Source organism: Centropristis striata, chromosome 7 (genome assembly GCF_030273125.1).
Source record: "Centropristis striata isolate RG_2023a ecotype Rhode Island chromosome 7, C.striata_1.0, whole genome shotgun sequence".
Taxonomy (NCBI): domain Eukaryota; kingdom Metazoa; phylum Chordata; class Actinopteri; order Perciformes; family Serranidae; genus Centropristis; species Centropristis striata.
Window position 1 is genome coordinate 6,980,192 of NC_081523.1, and position 19,936 is coordinate 7,000,127.

The following is a 19,936-nucleotide window of genomic DNA, read 5'->3' on the forward strand; positions in this document are numbered from 1 at the left end:
GGGACAAAGAATGGAGAAGTTATAACAATCTCGTGTTTTATGGCGAGACGCCATATTTTGCCGCCATGCCACGCCCACATAGTGTGACCGACGGTAAAGATTTATACAACTTTTGATCCCAAAGGCCTTGTGATGGTACTGACCAAGTTTGAAGTCAATTGGATAAAATCTGTAGGAGGAGTTCGTTAAAGTATGCGACCTGGAAATGGCCAAAAACGATGACAAGTGCGATATTCAATCCAAGATGGCCGTCTTCCTGTACGTTTTCGAGTATGGGTTCTTGAGGCTTTTTGGTGTGTCTTCCCATGATACACGTATGTACCAAATTTCGTGTGTCTACGTGAAAAAAACCTATATTGTGAGGATGTTTTGAAAATTTCAAGGGGGCGCTACTGAGTCATTTTGCAAGGTCCATTCCCGCGAATACCAGAATACGTAAATTTCAAATCTGATTTATGTATATTCCAAATTTGGTGACTTTTTGAATATGATAAAGCCCCCAAAAAGGCAATTCATTTGGGAGAAGAATAATAATAATAATAAAAAACGGACCAATTACAATAGGGTCCTTGCACCGTTAGTGCTCGGTCCCTAATAATAAAAAACGGACCAATTACAATAGGGTCCTTGCACCGTTAGTGCTCGGTCCCTAACTAGGACTGCGCGCAGTACTGAACGGGCCCTCGCAGTACGCGCGTGTCGGGGCATGCTGCCGTCAGGGTGCGTGCGTTACAGGGGCCAGTCTATACCACCCCTACGAATTTCATTGCCTTAAGTCTTATGGTCTGGGCACAGTGGCATTTTTAAAATTAAACTGCCGCCAGAGCGCCACCTAGGGGCCGATCAATAAAACCTTCAAGGGTTATTGTCAAGAGGGCATTGACAATAAGTATACCAAGTTTGGTGTTAATCCGACCAACCGATGTAGAGATATAAATTACTTCAATTTAAAGAGCGCCACCTAGTGGTCATCGGCCAAAATTTTGCAGCGAGCCTCAGGGGCTCATGGGGAAGTAGTAACCTGAGTTTCATGTCATTCAGACACACCAATGTGGAGATATGCAACACTTTGTGTTTTGTGTTGAAAATAGCCCCACCTGCAGGAAGTTGTTATTTAATAACTTGAGTATTCTTTGGGTAATCAAAATTATTTTAATAACTTTTTGTTATGAGGGTCCATAGATGCTGTGTGCAAAGTTTGGTGCAGAACGATGAAATTACCTAGGAGGAGTTCGAAAAAGTAGGTTTGCGACATTTCGCGAATTTGCGAAAAAAAACGGTAGGCGAAAATGGGCGTGGCTTATATCACGAGATTCAGCACGACTCAGTGAACGCGTGGATATAAGTTTTTTGAATGTGCGATAAAGTATGTGGGAGTTATTTGCCTAAACGCGCTTTCCTTTATTATAGCGCCACCTAGTGGTGGAAATTCAGGATGACAATAGATTATAAAATTTTTCACCATGTGTGACTTATATTTAAAGTTTCATGAGTTTTGGGGTATGTTCAGGCAGTGAAATATGCGATCATTTGGGACAAAGAATAATAAAAATAATAAAAAAAATACTTCAATTTAAAGAGCGCCACCTAGTGGTCATCGCCCAAAATTTTGCATCGAGCCTCAGGGGCTCATGGGGAAGCAGCAACCTGAGTTTCATGTCATTCAGACACACCAATGTGGAGATATGCAACACTTTGTGTTTTGTGTTGAAAATAGCGCCACCTGCAGGAAGTTGTTATTTAATAACTTGAGTATTATTTGAGTAATCAAAATTCTTTTAATAACTTTTTGTCATGAGGGTCCATAGATGCAGTGTGCAAAGTTTGGTGCAAAACGATGAAATTGCCTAGGAGGAGTTCGAAAAAGTAGGTTTACGACATTTCGCGAATTTGCGAAAAAAAACTCCAGGCGAAAATGGGAGTGGCCTATATCACGAGATTCAGCACAACTCAGTGAACGCGTGGATATAAGTTTTTTGAATGTGCGATGAAGTATGTGGGAGTTATTAGCTTAAACGCGTTTTCCTTTATTATAGCGCCACCTAGTGGTGGAAATTCAGAATGACAATAGATTATAAAATTTTTCGCCAGGTGTGACTTATATTTAAAGTTTCATGACTTTTGGGGTATGTTCAGGCAGTGAAAAATGCGATCATTTGGGAAGAAGAAAAAAAAAAAAATAAATAAAAATAAATAATCATTCGAAATACAATAGGGACCTCGCAGGTCGTTGCCTGCTCGGGCCCTAATAAATAATCATTCGAAATACAATAGGGACCTCGCAGGTCGTTGCCTGCTCGGGCCCTAATAATCATTCGAAATACAATAGGGACCTCGCAGGTCGTTGCCTGCTCGGGCCCTAATAAAAGACGCTGAGGGCCAAACAGGAAGTGGGGAAGATGTATAAAAAGAAACCCATGTCATTTTAACCAGGGAGTCTTAACTCTGGGCAATGTGCGACGTAACGGGGCTAAGCAGGGGCTTTGCACAGTGATCCACATGGTGTGTGGCTTTATGAGAGGGCAGATGGTACCACTCAAGCAGGAAGTGATTGACATAATGACATGGCCGACCGTGGAATGTGGGTGTATGTGTGTCCTGAATGCATGTGTCTAAAGATACATCCTTAAAGTGGATTCAAAGAAGTCTCTCTCTCTTTTTTTTTTCATTAATTCCTGCTATTTTTGTGCATTCGTGCGTGTATGCGCGCGCATTGGTGTGATATCCAGGAATTGCACTCTGTTTTGTCTGCATGTCGACACATCAAGTGATAGCTGATGCAAGGCAAAGGCCAGCTTCATCTCACAGACCATGCATGAATAACAGCACACACTTTGAACTCTCTCGCCGTGCCGCTAAATAAACGTGAGGTTCAGTTGTGCTCGCCGGCTCCATATGTAACCACCTAAAGTCTGTGCGTCATCTGCTAGATAACACAGAACACAAGGAGGAGGACTCCACTCTCAGCCGTTATGATAAATGGAGGTAATTATTTTTTTCTATTCTGGGGAGAACCTTAAGAACTGCTGGGGGGGAAGAAAAAAAAGGCTCACTTAGCGGTCACATGCAGAGAAGCGGAGCAGGAATGTCTGGACTGACACCATTTGTTACCTCTTGGGTACCAAAGTTGTTTCTAGTGTAATGGAGAATTGAGCCAAATTTTAGTAATTGGTGGTTGAAGTCAAGAGGGAGACTGCCACTTATGATGATTACACAAGGTGCTCTGTGAGCAAAAGGTCAAAGTGTGTCCATCAGCTGTCACATGTGACCCACAATCCATCCTCCGTCACACACTAAGTGCATGTCTATTCACTGGTTTTTATGCACATTTTAGTTTTTCGCTTTCAAAAATGCAGTGGAAGCACTGGAACGTCGTAATCTTGCAAAAAATATAAAGACTAACATTATTGTAAACACATTAATAGCAATTAAACAAGGCATGTTGATGAAACAGCATGTTTTTTTTGTAACTCAAAGATACAAAAATAAGCAAATAAAATCATCACATATGTCCAACCTAGTTTCCCCAATGCAAGCCACAAATAATTTTGAATCTCTCCATTTTTGACCCACAAATTCATGTATAAATTTGAATGTTTCTGAACCTCTGTAACACGTGATGTCCACTGATTTAAACACGATGCAAACATGTTACGTTACCACCAAAACCACTTGGTTAAGGGTAGGTTTCCAACAATAGGATGTGAGCATCTGGCGTCCTGGGTTTGTTTATGAGGGGCCATATAGGTCATAATTCATTCTGCATACACAAAAAAATACCTCACATGCATGAAAAATACCTCTCACATTCACAATTTTACCTCACATTCAAAATTTTACCTCTTAAATTCTCAAAAATACCTCTCACATTCACACAATACCTCTCACATTCACAAAAATACCTCATACATAAAAATACCTCTCACATTGACAATTTTACCTCTCACATTCACAAAAAATACCTCGCATACATAAAAATACCTCTCACATTCACAATTTTACCTCTCACATTCACAATTTTACCTCTCACATTCACAAAAATACCTCATATTCACAAAAAATACCTCTCACATTAAAAAAATACCTCTCACATTCACAAAAATACCTCTCACATTCACAAAAAATACCTCACATACACAATTTTACCTCTCACATTCACAAAAAATACCTCACATACACAAAAATACCTCTCACATACACAAAAAATACCTCTCACATTCACAATTTTACCTCTCACATTCACAAAAAATACCTCACATACACAAAAATACCTCTCACATACACAAAAAATACCTCTCACATTCACAATTTTACCTCGCACATAAACAAAAAATACCTCACATACACAAAAATACCTCTCACATACACAAAAAATACCTCATACACAAAAAATACCTCTCACATTCACAATTTTACCTCTTACATTCACAAAAATACCTCTCACATTCACAAAAAATACCTCACATACACAATTTTACCTCTCACATTCACAAAAAAAACCTCATTCACAAAAAATACCTTGCACATAAACAAAAAATACCTCACATTCACAAAAAATACCTCACATACACAATTTTACCTCTCACATTCACAAAAAATACCTCATACACAAAAAATACCTCTCACATTCACAAAAAATACCTCATACACAAAAAATACCTCTCACATTCACAATTTTGCCTCTTACATTCACAAAAAATACCTCGCACATAAACAAAAAATACCTCTCAAATATATAAAATGTATTTCTCTGATACTGAGGATGGCTGTGTTAACCACCCCAGAGTAAAACATTTATTATTTTATATTAAAAATATATTTTGAATAAGATCTTGCCTTGTCATTGTATACGTCAACCAAAAGAAGCAGTTACGTTTCCAAACAGCGAGGTGCTGCCATGACGAGGGAGAAAAAATATGATAAAGACCAAAATGATGTGATGATTACAAAATAACACTGAATATGATAACCACTGGGAGGTTTTTTAGAATAGATTTATCCTATTTTTAAGTGGTTTTATAGACTCTGCAGCTATTCAATTGCTTCTAACATCGCAGCTTTTAAATAATGGCCTCAGCATGGGTCGGCATCCCACAAGCAACAAGTAAGACAAGAAATAAAGACTTTAACAACTTGTTTAAAAAAAAAAAAGAAGAGTATTTTATGAATGGCTTTAAGTGGATCTGCTTGTGTGACAGAGGTTTGCAGGCTGCAGGAGGACTGTTTGTGTGTGATTCATTGTTGTTTTTTTTCTTGTGCCACACAAGGAGCTGAACTTGCAGTTTTACCTTGAATGTCAAAAAAATGTAGGAACAGAAGCAGTAAAAATAAAGTCTGGCCAGATCGGATATGTCAAGTGCACTTCTAAAAAAAAAAAGATGAAAGTACAGAATAACCTGTGGCTTACATAAAAACATAAAAATCCAAATATTACGCACAAAAAAACAATATTAAATCATCCCATTTCTTGGAAAACATAAAGAAAAATTGTCATCACCAAGCTCTCTGTATTCAACTTCAAACAAAAGTTTGAAACTGCTGTTTTACTTTAAAATGCTTTTTTTTTTTGCACTTTAAAGTATTTTTTATTAGTTTATTTTATTACCGTACGTCTGCAGAATGTATTTCAGAGCTTGAGGTCTTTGCTTTTGTAAACTGAACCACATAGACAGACTTGAAATCACTTACTCATCACAGTTTCACAAACCTGCCTGGACCTCTCCCTCCTCTTTCAACTATAGTTCAATTTAATGCATGCATTTTTCCCCCCTTACCTTCCTTATATTTTACTGCCAATACAAGTCTGGCTAAACTACCTTTTAACTTGTTTGCATATAAAAACAAAGGAAGCTTCTGTTTAAAGAAACTCAGCACAAATTACCTGAAGCCACAATTTAAATAAAACCTGTAACTCAGAATACCTGCTGTCTTTTGTCTTTCCAGGCTAAAAAAAAAAAAAAAAAAAAAAATCCCTAAAAGCTGGGCTTTAACCCATAAGAACCCAGATCCAGTAATCCTTAAAGGAAAATTTGGGGGATATACCACAGACCAAGTGGACCACATAGAACACATAATGATGGTTTTTTTTTTATTATTCTACCCCTAAATGTCAAAGATCTGTGAAGTGACATATATGATACATTGGGTGTTTATGGTCTTTATGTTTAAGATATTTCTTATTTTCAAATACAAAAACTAGACACATTTTCTCCTCACAGAGACACAAATTTGCCTTTTTCTTTGCATCTTCACAACATTTATCAAAATTGTGACATTAATAGTGTTGTTTAACAAAACATTTTTTGTCAGATTTGTTTTTAAGTCACAAAATAAGAATAAATCACCACTATTTAAACCACTATTTTCCGCTTTGTTTGCATCTCCATAACATATATATATATATATATATATATATATTGTGACTTTAATTTGTTCAGGAAATATGGTCAGTAACAAAAATAAGCTTTTTGAAATTAGCTACTTTTTCACATTTCTGTTCTGAAAATGGGTAACACTTTATATTAAGCTCCTTGTAATAACCATTAATTAACAAGTAATAAGGCCCTTGTAAGTCCTTACAAGATGCTTATTAACATTATTGTGTGTTTATAAGCTTATATAAGTGTTAATAATGGCATTATAAACACCCATGACCCACCCATTATGTCTTTGCCATGCCTTTATTCATCTTATTTTGTTTGCTTATTGATATTAAAATATACTTTATTGCTCATCTATTATAAGTTAACTATAAGTTAACTATGCTTGTTGCAACTACCGGATCTAAAGCGAGAACAATGCCTTATTACTTGTTAATTAATGGTTTATAAGGACCTTATTATAAAGCGTTACCAAAAAAATGTAATCACTTTTGTGTTCAAGCCTCTGGCTTGTTGTTCATTGTCTTCTTGTGCTCATTATCTCTGTGCTGAGCAACAGGAATTTGGCACTAGTAATGGATTCCTTCTCACAAATGCCAAGCTTCTGCCAAGGTATTTGTAGTACAAGCCGTGCTGTTTAGTGTAGCAGTGTTTTATTGAGTTTACATTACAGATCAGGGCTGAAATCTTTATCCCCTGCAGACTAATCCGACTTAAACAGCGAGTTCAAAAAGATCACAACTTTCTCTGTGGTACAAGTGGCATCTCCTCTTCTCCTTGGCTCCCTCTGAAGGCCTACAGTAGGCTCCAGGAGGAGTGTGAATGTGCAGAGACTCTGCTGTTGCATGCTGAGTGATGACGATAGCCGAAACCCACCCACAGTTGATTTAAATGCCCGCGCACGGCTCTCTCCCATCTCGTCACTGTGTCTCCCGTTGCTCTGCATTTATAAGGCGCCCCGGTGCGCGGAAAGGCACAAGCATGCCTCGTCTCTAGAGAGGCAGAGCGCGGCGTTCACACTTGGAGACGGCTTTTTTTTTCTCTTTTGGATGAGAAGACTTGTGCTGCTGCTGCTGCTGAAGAAGAAGAAGAAGAGACGCGGGAGCGCAGGAGTTTTACCCCAAGTTCACTGCAGCAGGTCGTAGTGACAGCAGCGACCTTGTTCTCAGGGGTGAGTTGGTCATTTTTTATTCATTTATTCTTCGTTTTTTTTTCTGTGGAGAATTACGCTGCGCGCTCCCCTGCTGGATGAGGATGCAGATTATTGAGCATGGATGGAGCGTTCCTCAACTAATGTGCAGACCTGTGGCTAACAAGGATGCATGTTATTTAAGAAAAATATATTTTATTTAAGTTTCCAGCCTTATTGGTGGTGTTGTAATCTATATTTTAGATGCAAAAAAAGTGTCGGTAGAACTTGTTGCTCTGGGAAATATCCATTAAAATCCAGCTCGATTGGAACATCTTGTGCATTTTTGTCGATTGCATTGAAAATGATGCAAACTGACACAAAAATATGCATTTTAATGATTCGCTTTATCCTTTTAAAATGTGCTTTGCATTTCCAATATCCTATTCTGGTGAAATAAGAATATGGATGTCCAGTTTTCTTTGCATTTTGTAACTGTTTTTCTCTTGGCAACACGCAGTTCTGTAGCTGCTATGTTTGGAATTGGCATGACAAGAGAAATCTCAAAGGAGAATCTTGTTTTTTTAACGTCAAGTCACGTAGACATGTACAGGAATCTGATTTTATCTCCTTAATTAGACAGAGTACAATAGTGGATGTGTGAATTTGAAACCTGTTAGTGAAAGTTATGTGATTAATAACCTGTTAGACAGGTCACACTGACTAGACAGACTGGTCAGGAGATAGTATGATCACAATAAAACTGGAAAAACTGGATTATTTTGTATACACAAGGCTCCTGTATAAGACATGATCTCACAAATAGCTTGTTATGGGATGCATATTATAAGCTGTGTGCACACAGTAGGAAAACTAAATAGTTCAAAGTTTACAATAAGAAGAAAATCTAACTAGATACCACAGAATAGCTAACAACAAGTAAATAAATTATATTTTTTACGTTTTGATGCACAAAGGTGTATCTGCATGGGTACAATTTTCCTTTTGAATCGTCTATTTAGCTCTAAATCATCAATAATTCACCTTTGCTTGCTTTAGCCGACAGCCCTGTAGTTAATATTTATAACATTATGATAGAAAAATCATCCAATCTAAGCCAGACACCTCAGCTCCCCCCCCCAAACCAAAAAAATCTTCATTATAGTCTTCATATTCAGAGCACATTTCCATCAATATTCACACCCGTTATTGGCAATTTCTGATCTTCGTAGGGTGCAGCTACAAAGAGTGAGGATTAAAGGGCCGCTTACTTAAGTTATTCCTGAGCCTCAGGTCACTTCAGACACTATTTATGAACGTGCGACACTTTTTTTTTTTTTTTTTTTTACCACCTAAAGCCACGGACTTGAGACCTGCCGACCCCTTCTATGTGCCATTTTTATTGAACATTTCCATCCCTGGCTCAGTGGAAGTTGGTTTTAAATCGCCTTATTTAGTTTCTAGAGTTAAAAAAAACAACATGAGTTGCAGAAGGAGCAGGAATACCAAAGTATGAGTGTGAAAACGGAGCATTGAGAGGCTGCTGTGCAGGCGGAGCGCTGACCTTGGTGCTGAATTGTTTGCTGCTCCGCGCAGAGCAGAGCAGAGCAGCCTCAGCTCTCTGTGTGTTGTTGTTGTTGTTGTTGTTGTTGACATACTGAACGTTTCGAGAGACGCATCCCAGATGTTACGACTTCAAAATGACTCATTTGGAGGAGCGGAGGCTCGGTTGCATGCTCTGTTGTTTCATCAAAAGTTGAGTTGTTTTTACGCAAAGTACATCATTTCACGCGTAAATAAGTGCACATGAAGTGTTGGTGTTCTTTTCTGCACTCTGAGTGCACTTAAGTACAGTGTTAATGGGGACATTGCTAGTAAAAACCCGAGGGTCAGCTCTTATTAGCCCTGTTTATGCTCATTATTACAAGCCAGACAAATTTTATACATGATATGCATGGTTTCAAAGGCTAAAATCTAAATCAACCAGACACTTTTTGGAGGCTGAATGGTTAAAAAATGTAGAAAACGGAATCTTCCCTTCTCTGGAGGCAACCAAAGGTGATTGAAATACTCAAGTCAGAAAAATGCATTGAAACGAGCAAAATAAAAGTATCTAAATGCTCATTATTACAAGCCAGCCCACTTTTTGGGAGCCTCAATGGTTAAAAAATGTAGAAAACTTGATGTTTCCTTCTCTGGAGACAACCAAAGTGATTGAAATACTCACAAGTCAGAAAAAATGCATTGAAACGAGCAAAATAAAGGTATTTAAATGCTCATTATTACAAGCCAGCTAATTTTTATACATGATATGCATGGTTTAAAAGGCTAAAATCTCTCAACCAGACTCTTTTTGGAGCCTCAATGGTTAAAAAATGTAGAAAACTTGATGTTCCCTCTGTGGAGACAACCAAAGATGATTGAAATACTCACAAGTCAGAAAAAAATGCATTGAAACGAGCAAAATAAAAGCATCCAAATACTCATTATTACAAGCCAGCGCATTTTCTACATAATATGCATGGTTTAAAAGGCTAAAATCTCTCAACCAGACACTTTTTGGAGCCTGAATGGTTAAAAAATGTAGAAAACTTAATGTTCCCTTCTTTGCATGCAACAAAAGGTGATTGAAATACTCACAAGTCAGAAAAAAATGCATTGAAATGAGCAAAATAAAAGTATCTAAATGCTCATTATTACAACCCAGCCCATTTTCCTACATAACATACATGGTTTCAAGGGCTAAAATCTCTCAACCAGACACTTTTTTGGAGCCTTAATGGTTAAAAAGGTAGAAAAACTTGTAGTTCCCTTTGTGGAGACAACCAAAGGTGATTGAAATACTCACAAGTCAGAAAAAATGCATTGAAATGAGCAAAATAAAAGTATCTAAAGAAAAAAATGATTAATTATGCATGGTGCGCCAATGATATTGGGCTATATTGTTTATTAATCATTATCATTCATGTATTAACATGTCAACTGCTTTATATACTGTAAAGTTGTTTAATCTATAATTATGCATCATAATGCAATGAAAACATGTTTCTATTTCTATTCAACTGTTTAATCTGCTGTAACTGTAGCTTCTAAATGAACATATCTTAGTTGAAAAAGTACAATATCACCATTATTTGAGTACAAAGTTGCCTAAAATTGGAATATCACAGAGCTTCACTCGGGTAGATACTTGACACAAGTGTAGAAAATAGCACTGGCTCATTAGAGAAGCCAGTTCTGAATGCTGTGTACCTGTTCCAGTATCATGTAGTGCAGCTGAGCCATTATTTGCCTTTGAAACATTTCAGTTAGATACAGCGCTTAGTCACTGTGATGCCAATATTGAAGATCACAGAGGTACGAGCAGGTCTGATCACTTGGATAATAGATTTTTCACGTCCAGGATGATATTTTGCATCCGTAGCTGCACAGCTACTTAATGATCTGTGTAATATTACACTGTGCTTCAATGACTCATATACCCTCTTTGACTTATGTTAAATCAACACGCTATAAACAAATCATGCAGGGAAGTTAATTTCCTGTAAAACTAATACAACTTCTATTTCCCCTCCTCCTCCTTCTGTTGCTTTTCAGAAACATCCCTGGGGACGCACACATATACTCACACACCCAGTCACACACACACACACACACACACACACACACAGAGTCAAACACACACAGCACCATGGAGTCGGAGCCCACAGTGTGCCAGCTGCAGCCCAACATCATCTCAGTGCGTCTTTTCAAGAGGAAGATTGGAGGTCTGGGCTTTCTGGTGAAGCAGAGGGTGTCCAAGCCGCCTGTGATCGTGTCCGACCTGATCCGTGGCGGCGCGGCGGAGGAGTGCGGCCTGGTGCAGGTGGGCGACATCGTCCTGGCCGTCAACAACAAGCCCCTGGTGGACCTGACCTACGAGCGGGCCCTGGAGACGCTGAAGAACGTGTCCCCCGAGAGCCACGCCGTGCTGATCCTCCGCGGGCCCGAGGGCTTCACCACCCACCTGGAGACCACGCTGTCCGGAGACGGGCGCCAACGCACCGTGAGGGTCACGCGTCCCTCCTTCCCGGCCTCAAAGTCCTACGAGCACTGCTCCCCTCTCAGCCCGTTCAGCCCCGGGCAGCAGCAGCAGCAGCATGTCAACAAGGAGCCCCAGCTGAGGGCCATCGAGAACCTGTCCTCGCCGTCCATCACCCAGTCCATCCTGCAGAGGGGCGGCGTGCAGGTCCAGGACCCCCTGCTGATGAGGGACGGGAGCCGCGGGGCGCTCCTTTGCAACGGGCTGGAGGAGAACAACGAGCTGCTGAAGGAGATCGAACCGGTGCTGCGCCTCATCAAAAACAGCAAAAAGGAGATCAATGGGGAAGGACAGAGGAATGCTGGGAGGAGAGACGCCGAGATTCAAGTGGCCTGGTAATTTGTGATGAGATACTTACCTTATTGTTCCCCTCCATAGAGTATAGAGTTAGAGCCAAGTCTCGATTTAGGTTGAAATGAGAAGAGAGAATAACCAATAAAAACCCACAGAAGACACAAAATGACCAAAAAAGACACAAAAAAGACACAAATGACAAAAAGACACAAAATAACTAAAAAAAGACACAACAACAGACACAAAATGACCAAAAAAGACACAAAAAAACATAAAAAAGACACAACAACAGACACAAAATGACCAAAAAAGACACAAAATAACTAAAAAAGACACAACAGACACAGGAAAAAGACACAAAAAGACACAAATGACCAAAAAAGACACAAAATGACTTACAAAGACACAAAAAGACATGAAAAGGATTTAAAAATCGACAAAATAGCCCAAGACGCCATAGAGTTAATCTCATCAAAAACAGCAAAAAGGAGATCAATGGGGAAGGACAGAGGAATGCCGGGAGGAGAGACGCCGAGATTCAAGTGGCCTGGTAATTTGTGATGAGATACTAACTTATTGTTCCCCCAGTTGAAGTGTCTTTGTGCTTGTTCCCCTCCATAGAGCAGTAGTTCTCAACCTTTTTGAGTCGTGACCCCCAATTTAACATGCATGTTGTCTGCGACCCCCGCTCACTGAACACAATCTCACACACACAGTTCAGATCACCCAAAAAAGAAACAAAATGACCACAAAGACACAAAATGACTAAAAAGACAAAAAATGACCAAAAAAGACACAGGATGACCAAAAAAAGACACAAAATGACTAAAGGAAGACACAAAATGACTAAGAAAAGACACAAAATGACTAAAGGAAGACACAAAATGACTAAGAAAAGACACAAAATGACCAAAAAAGGAAACAAAATGACAAAAAAAGACGCAAATTGACCACAAAATGATCAAAAAAGACGCAAAATGGCCAAAAAAAGACACAAAATGACCAAAAAAAAGACATGAAATGACAAAAAAAACCCTGAAATAACCAAAAAAAAGACATGAAATGACCAAAAAGACTAAAACACATGAACACTTTAACACAGTGGAGACAGAGCTGACTTCCAAAATGATTTGGGGACCCCCAGAAATCATCTCGCGACCCCAATTGGGGTCCCGACCCCAAGGTTGAGAATAGCTGCCATAGAGTTAGAGCCCAGTCTGGATTTAGGTCAGGGACCTGTCAGCCAGGCGGTTATTGGCTTACACAAGAGCCTACACCTGCTCCTCTGATTGAGAGGAAGTCCCCCCACTCATTTCTCCACCCTGCAGTCCCTAAACTACCTGACCCAGCTGCATTGCATTAGCAGCAACAGACAGGCTCCCATTCACCTAATATGACTCAGTGTACAGTGCCAAGTAATTACTGTCTGCACGCCGGTCTCTAGCAAACCTCAATTAAGATGACATCTCTCACTACATTCGTCATGACCATTTTGCTTGCTATTCTTCTATTACTGGAGCTCTGTAGTTCACATAAACTTCACATTGCACAATCAGTGTAATCAATGTTTTAATCAATGTGTGATATGAAACTTTCTCTCCCTGTTTGGGTTATTAACCCTCGGGAGTCTCCAAAAGCGCCAAAGCGCATGGCTTCTTCATCACATCCAGACGTAAAAACAAAGCAGACACAAAAAGACTAAAAAAAGACACAAAATGACCAAAAAAGACACGAAATGAGAAGATAGAATAACCAAAAAAAACTCCACAGAAGACACTAAATGAGAGAAAAAGACACAAAATGACCAATGAAAGACACAAAAAAACTAAAAAAGACACAACAACAGACACAAAATGACCATTAAAGACACAAATGATAAAAAAGAAGACACAAAATAACTAAAAAAGACACAACAACAGACACAAAATTACCAAAAAAAGACACAAGAAAGACACAAATGACCAAAAACGACACAAATGACCAAAAACGACACAAATTGACCAAAAAAGACACAAAATGAGAAGACAGAATAACCAAAAAAACCCACAGAAGACACAAAATGACAGAAAAAGACACAAAATGACCAAAAAAGTACACAGAAAAAACTAAAAAAAGACACAACAACAGACACAAAATAACCCAAAAAAGACAAAAAAGACACAAGAAAGACACAAAATGACCAAAAAAGACACAAAATGACTTACAAAGACACAAAAAGACATGAAAAGGATTCAAAAATCAAAATAAACAAAAAAGACACAATATCTCAAGACTCCATAGAGATAATCTGCAATTATTACTTTTGATTTTCCATAAAATGAATAGCATGTATCAGTGTTTTTGCCTCAGTTTGATGCTGCTGTTCACGTCTAAATGTTGGGCTTCACATTAAACAAAGTATTTGATTCACTAGTATTGCAGTCAATTTCCATATTAATGTGACATAATTGACCCCAATTATCACTCTGCCACACGAAGCTTGTCTCAAACTTATCATTAGACAATTTGTTATCAGCTCGCAAGAGAGCAGAACCTCTTCCAAACAATCCATCTGGGTTATGGAGGTCAGGTGCAGCAGTGATTCACATAGAGACGTGTGAAATTAGCAACATGTATATTCAACACGTTTTCCTTTCAGCATCTAATGATGAAGATTGTTGCGCTTAGATTGCTTTTGGTTTGTTTTAAGTGTTGACTCTGGACCGGCTTTTCATAACTTTTCACAGTCTGAGCCAATATTCCTGCCACGGCTCTGTGTAAATGTTGATATTGGCGTCTCAGTTATCTGCTATTGTACTCCTACGACCAGCTGAAATTAAATCGAGGCTACAGTCTCCTTGAATCAATATGTCATTCTTGACCGATCCATGCACCTCCCACTGTCTTTTATGAATGCACTTTGGGTGATTCATGCATTTAGAAAAAAAACAACCTCAAAGCAGGAAGAGTGAAGTCTTGCTAAAATGGCTTTTCATAATGAGGTTTCAGCATATGCAACTGAAAAACATGTTGACATTTGATCAGGAGATAACTGAGTTTTATCCTCTTGTTAGCTTTGGATGAAGCCTTTATGAAAAGTTGAAATGTTACTGTGGAAAAAAGGCAACATGGTCTCACAGGAATCCGTGAAATAGCCACGGATTTGTTTAACTCAAAATCCATGGAATAGCCACGGAATCACTCAAATTTCCGTGAAACTGACACGGATTTCGCTACAATGCAAGTTAATGACAGTCATATCCCGTGGCTATTCCATTGATATTTTTTCCTATTGGTTTGTTCCAAGTCACGTGACTTCACAACACAGACACAAAATGACCAAAAAAGACACAAAAATGACACAAATGGCAAAAAAAGACACAAATGACAAAAAAAAGACACAAAAAAAACTAAAAAAGGCACAACAACAGACACAAAATTACCAAAAAAAAAAAAAAAAGACACAAGAAGACACAAATGACCAAAAAAGACACAAAATGACCAAAAAAAGACACAAAATTAGAAGACAGAATAACAAAAAAAACCCACAGAAGACACAAAATGACAGAAAAAAGACACAAAAAATCTAAAAAAGACAACAACAGACACAAAATTACCAAAAAAGACACAAGAAAGACACAAATGACCAAAAAAGACACAAAATGACTTACAAAGACACAAAAACACATGAAAAGGATTCAAAAATCGACAAATACATTTTTTTTAAAAACATACAAAGTGATTATGTACATTCACTGAGTGAATATTTAGAAAATAAAACGTATATTTCTCGCTAGAAATGTGATCAAAATCCATTTTTATGCAGAAACTAAGTCAAAATATTAATTCTTTTTTTACTAAAAATGAGAGAACTGTCCGCCATGTTTTTTGTTCTGACCGCCGGGACCTTGAAAGTCACGTGACTTGGAACAAACCAATAGGAAAAAATATCCATGGAATAGCCACGGGATATGACTATCATTAACTTGCATTGTAGCGAAATCCGTGTCAGTTTCACGGAAATTTGAGTGATCCCGTGGCTATTCCACGGATTTTGAGTTAAGCGAATCCGTGGCTATTCCACGGATTCCTGTGAGACCAGGTTGAAAAAAGGATAGCCAAGAATGTCTGTTTTTGTCTGAAATAACCCCTTAAATTATTCCTTGCTGACTATTTGCATGGAATTGATTGCACATTATAACTGACAGCTTGTTTTCGGTGCAGAAGCGGTGACAATTTCACCGATCAGCATGAGACGGAGGTCAGAGTTAATGACGGATGACACGTGCGACAACTCCCGTCGTTTCTACGTGTCTGAACGGCGCCTCTGAAAAGTGGGGATAAATATGCTCGTGCAAATTGCGACAATAAAGATATACAGTGTGACAGGGAGTGTGAAAGGGAGAAGGGATGCCTGTGAGGATTTACAATTAGCATGGACACGTGCTCCTGAGAGGGATGGGAGGGGGTGAGAAAGACAGTGGATGGCGATATGTGTGTGTGTGGGCGTTTTCCATCGGAGGAACGCAAACTTGAAATCACACGCTGATGACTTTGCCATGTTTATTCATGTCTTGTGTGGTTTACCACAGCAGCGGCACAGTGATCTCCCTTCCCCCCCGTCTCTTTTAGACTCCGGATCGTATTGTTACAGCTCAGATTGAGATCTCTCACTGTTCATATCCCATTCCTTTTATCTTTAGAGGCTGAGTGTTCCTCTAGTTAAGTGTATTCTTGCATTTAAAGAAAGCCAGACATCCATTCAATCATCTTTTCTTTGTAGAAATACAGAGAAAAAGCCAAACTAGTGACCTTGTGATGAAAAGCCTAAATGTATTTTGGTAACACTTTACAATAACCATCTAAGTGATGTTTATAAACCAATTTTTATTAACCATTTACAAAATTCTATACATATTTAATCTTTAAATGTTTTCAAGCAATTTCTTAAAGGTATATGAATAATTTTGAAATCATTTACATACTTAATATGGTGTTAAAAATGTTATAACGAGTGTAAAGCTATTAATAAACTAATAATTTTGTTTGTTTATGGTAAAGTAATCTATTTGGCATTTATAAATTATAGTTCAACATTATTACATTTTCTATTCACCATTCTAAATGGCCTATATACGGTTTATAAATGATGATTAAACATTAATAAACTATCTGTTTACCATTTATAAATGGTCTATTTACCATCTATAAATGATGGTTATTGTAAAGTGTTACCTGTATTTTTAATTTCCTGGATGGATTAAGACCCTGTAGGCAGGGAAAGTGCTGTAGTAACAGAGTTTTTTTTTTTTTTTCATTTATTCCCTGAGAACCTAAACAATCAAGGTGTGGCTTTAAATTACACATGCAATGTCAATGCACCTTTTGCAATTAACTTTGAAGTCCCTGTCTCCCACTTGTCACTCGCGAGGGGTTTTTCGTTTAAATTGTTGTGGCTTACACCCACTTGTTTTCAGAATGAAGCTGAAGCAGAGCTGTGGCGAGAAATTGCTGAGGCTGACCTACATGTAGGAGCAAGTTGTCCCACTGCAGACAAGAAACAGTCTGATAGATTCCAGCCAAGCTCCGTCTGCACACCCACGGAGGCCTGAACAGAGAAAACACCTATGGGGGTGTGCAGACCCTATAGAAAATAAGCAGGGATTCCTGATTTAATAGCAGTCTGTAGAAGTCCCTGGTTTATTTATTTGTAGAGATGGAAGAAAATGTGGTTTGTTCACTGTGTGTTTGCATGTAAGTGTGTGGTTTGGCTGGGGTTTTTTAGTATGAAATGAAAAAGCTATTTTGCACCAGATGTGAGTACACACACCTGACAGAAAATTGTGTTTGACCTGCAGGGACCTTGGCGTGGGAAATGGCACTTCTCCCCAGCTGGCGTCAGATAACAACAGAATGCTGGAAAACATGCCGGTGGTGCTGCACAACGCTGACACTGACAAGGTAAAACGAAACAAATGTTCAACCCGTGAAATTATTCCAACTGGAAGAGATCATGTGTGAGCATATGTTTGTGCATCTCTACTCTCTTAGATCAATAACTTGTGGATCCTTTTGTCCGTGTGTGCATGTGTTTGCAAGTGTTCAAGAGCGGGGCCTGCTAAGTGAATCCCTGCAGCTGTATAATGCATGTGCATCCATGACTGCCTCTGCCTCGTTGGCTTTTTAGCCTCGTACAATAATCCACACCATTGGCACTTTCCATGCTTTCAGAAAGCGAGCACGCACATCTGTGTTGCTTCTTTGCACATAGTAGTAAAGCCTTTGCTTAAGATCCCATCACCTAGGCATTAGATCCTTCCGGGGGGGAAAGCTGGTGCAGAATTAAATCCAGCTTATGCCTTCCACACAGAAGGGTCTGGTCACAGGTCTAAGTGTCTGTGACAGGGATAGTGTCGTAATCTGCACATGGTCCGCGTTATCCACCCACTTGTGACGTTGCTCGAGCCCCCATCAATGGGGCCGGATGGACGAATGAATACGTGCAGCTGCTGATCATCTCTCTGCATCAAATGTGGCCCCTGGAGAAATGATCCTCAGCCCCTCAGACCTGTAGAGAAGAGAGCGTTAATGTGCATGCTTGTGAGAATATTTGTGTGTGTGTGTGTGTGTGTGTGTGTGATTATGGCTACCATAGGCATGCTTAGCACATGACATCACATTATTATAGATAGATTATATAGACTTATTTGATAGATAGAAACATATGTTTTTGACTTTCAGATGCAACACATATATATATATTAATGCAGATACCTGCCTGGAAGATGAATCCATCTAAAATATGTTCTCTTTAATTGTTTAGCTATTTTTCTCTGTTTCATTCTGATATCATATCTGTCCAACCTGTACAAGTACAACATGTTTTCTGTGTGTGTATGTGTGTTTGTGTGTGTTATTATGGCTATCAGACCATAGGCATGCTTAGCACATGACATCACATTATTATAGACAGATTATATAGACTTATTTGATAGATAGAAACATATGACATTGACTTTGAGATGAAACACATATATATTAATGCAGATACCTGCCTGGAAGATGAATCTATCTAAAATATGTTCTCTTTAATTATTTAGCTATTTTTCTCTGTTTCATTCTGATATCACATCTATCCAACCTGTACAAGTACAAAATGTTTGTTTGTGTGTGTGTGTGTGTGTGTGTGTGTGTGTGTGTGTGTGTGTGTGTGTGTGTCTGTGTCTGTGTGTGTGTCTGTGTGTGTCTGTGTGCGTCTGTGTGTGATTATGGCTACCATAGGCATGCTTAGCACATGACATCACATAAAATACCAGACTTATTTGATAGATAGAAACATATTTTTGCATTCTTTGAGATGCAACACATATAAATGAATGCAGATACCTGCCCGGAAGATGAATCATCTAAAATATGTTCTCTTTCATTATTTAGCTATTTTTCTCTGTTTCATTCTGAAATCACATTTGTCCAACTTGTACAGGTACAAAATGTTTTCTGTGTGAGTGTGTGTGCTTGAGCACTTGTGCGTGTGTGTGTGTGTGTGTGTGATGCATTCTTGACAGCAGAGATGATGTGTATGTATGATGTGGTAACATACCACATGTTTTTGTCCTGGTAGTGGGTGCTCAGACTGAGGAAACCTATGAGAAATAGTGTTTGGAAGTGGAATCAGTGTGTGTGTGTGTGTGTGTGTGTGTGTGTGTGTGTGTGTGTGTGTGTGTCCAGTATATGCATGTCTACTGACTCATGCAGCAAGAAGTTCCCCTGCAGGCGTTTTGCTAGACACTGATGCTAACTTTGATGGCTCATCGTTAAGTGTATAATTCGATAGACTCAACTCAGACACTGCATCATTTTTTGCAGAAAATTTAAGTCCAAAATTTTGTGTGATTAAATACATGGATTTCAAGTGACCTGTCGATGGCCTCCAAATTAGTTTTCTCACTTTGCTGAAGGATTGTCCATGCGCCTGCAGCTTGAGCCACTGCTGCTGCTGCATAATTAAATGTTAAATAGGCCTGTTGTAAGAGAATATGCCTTCTTTTCCCTACATGCAATGGCTTAATCTTC

At 38.8% G+C, this 19,936-nt stretch overlaps 1 protein-coding gene across 1 annotated transcript in view; it reads left to right on the forward strand.

Annotated features, from left to right (window-relative positions):
- Positions 1 to 7,007: 7,007 nt before the first annotated feature.
- nos1 (nitric oxide synthase 1 (neuronal)) overlaps positions 7,008 to 19,936 on the forward strand; it is a 67,932-nt gene continuing 55,003 nt past the window's right edge. The window contains exons 1-3 of the mRNA XM_059336785.1: positions 7,008 to 7,551; positions 11,107 to 11,925; positions 17,722 to 17,824. Coding sequence (XP_059192768.1) covers positions 11,201 to 11,925; positions 17,722 to 17,824 — 828 coding nt within the window. The 5' untranslated portion in view covers positions 7,008 to 7,551; positions 11,107 to 11,200. The remainder of the gene's footprint in view (positions 7,552 to 11,106; positions 11,926 to 17,721; positions 17,825 to 19,936) is intronic.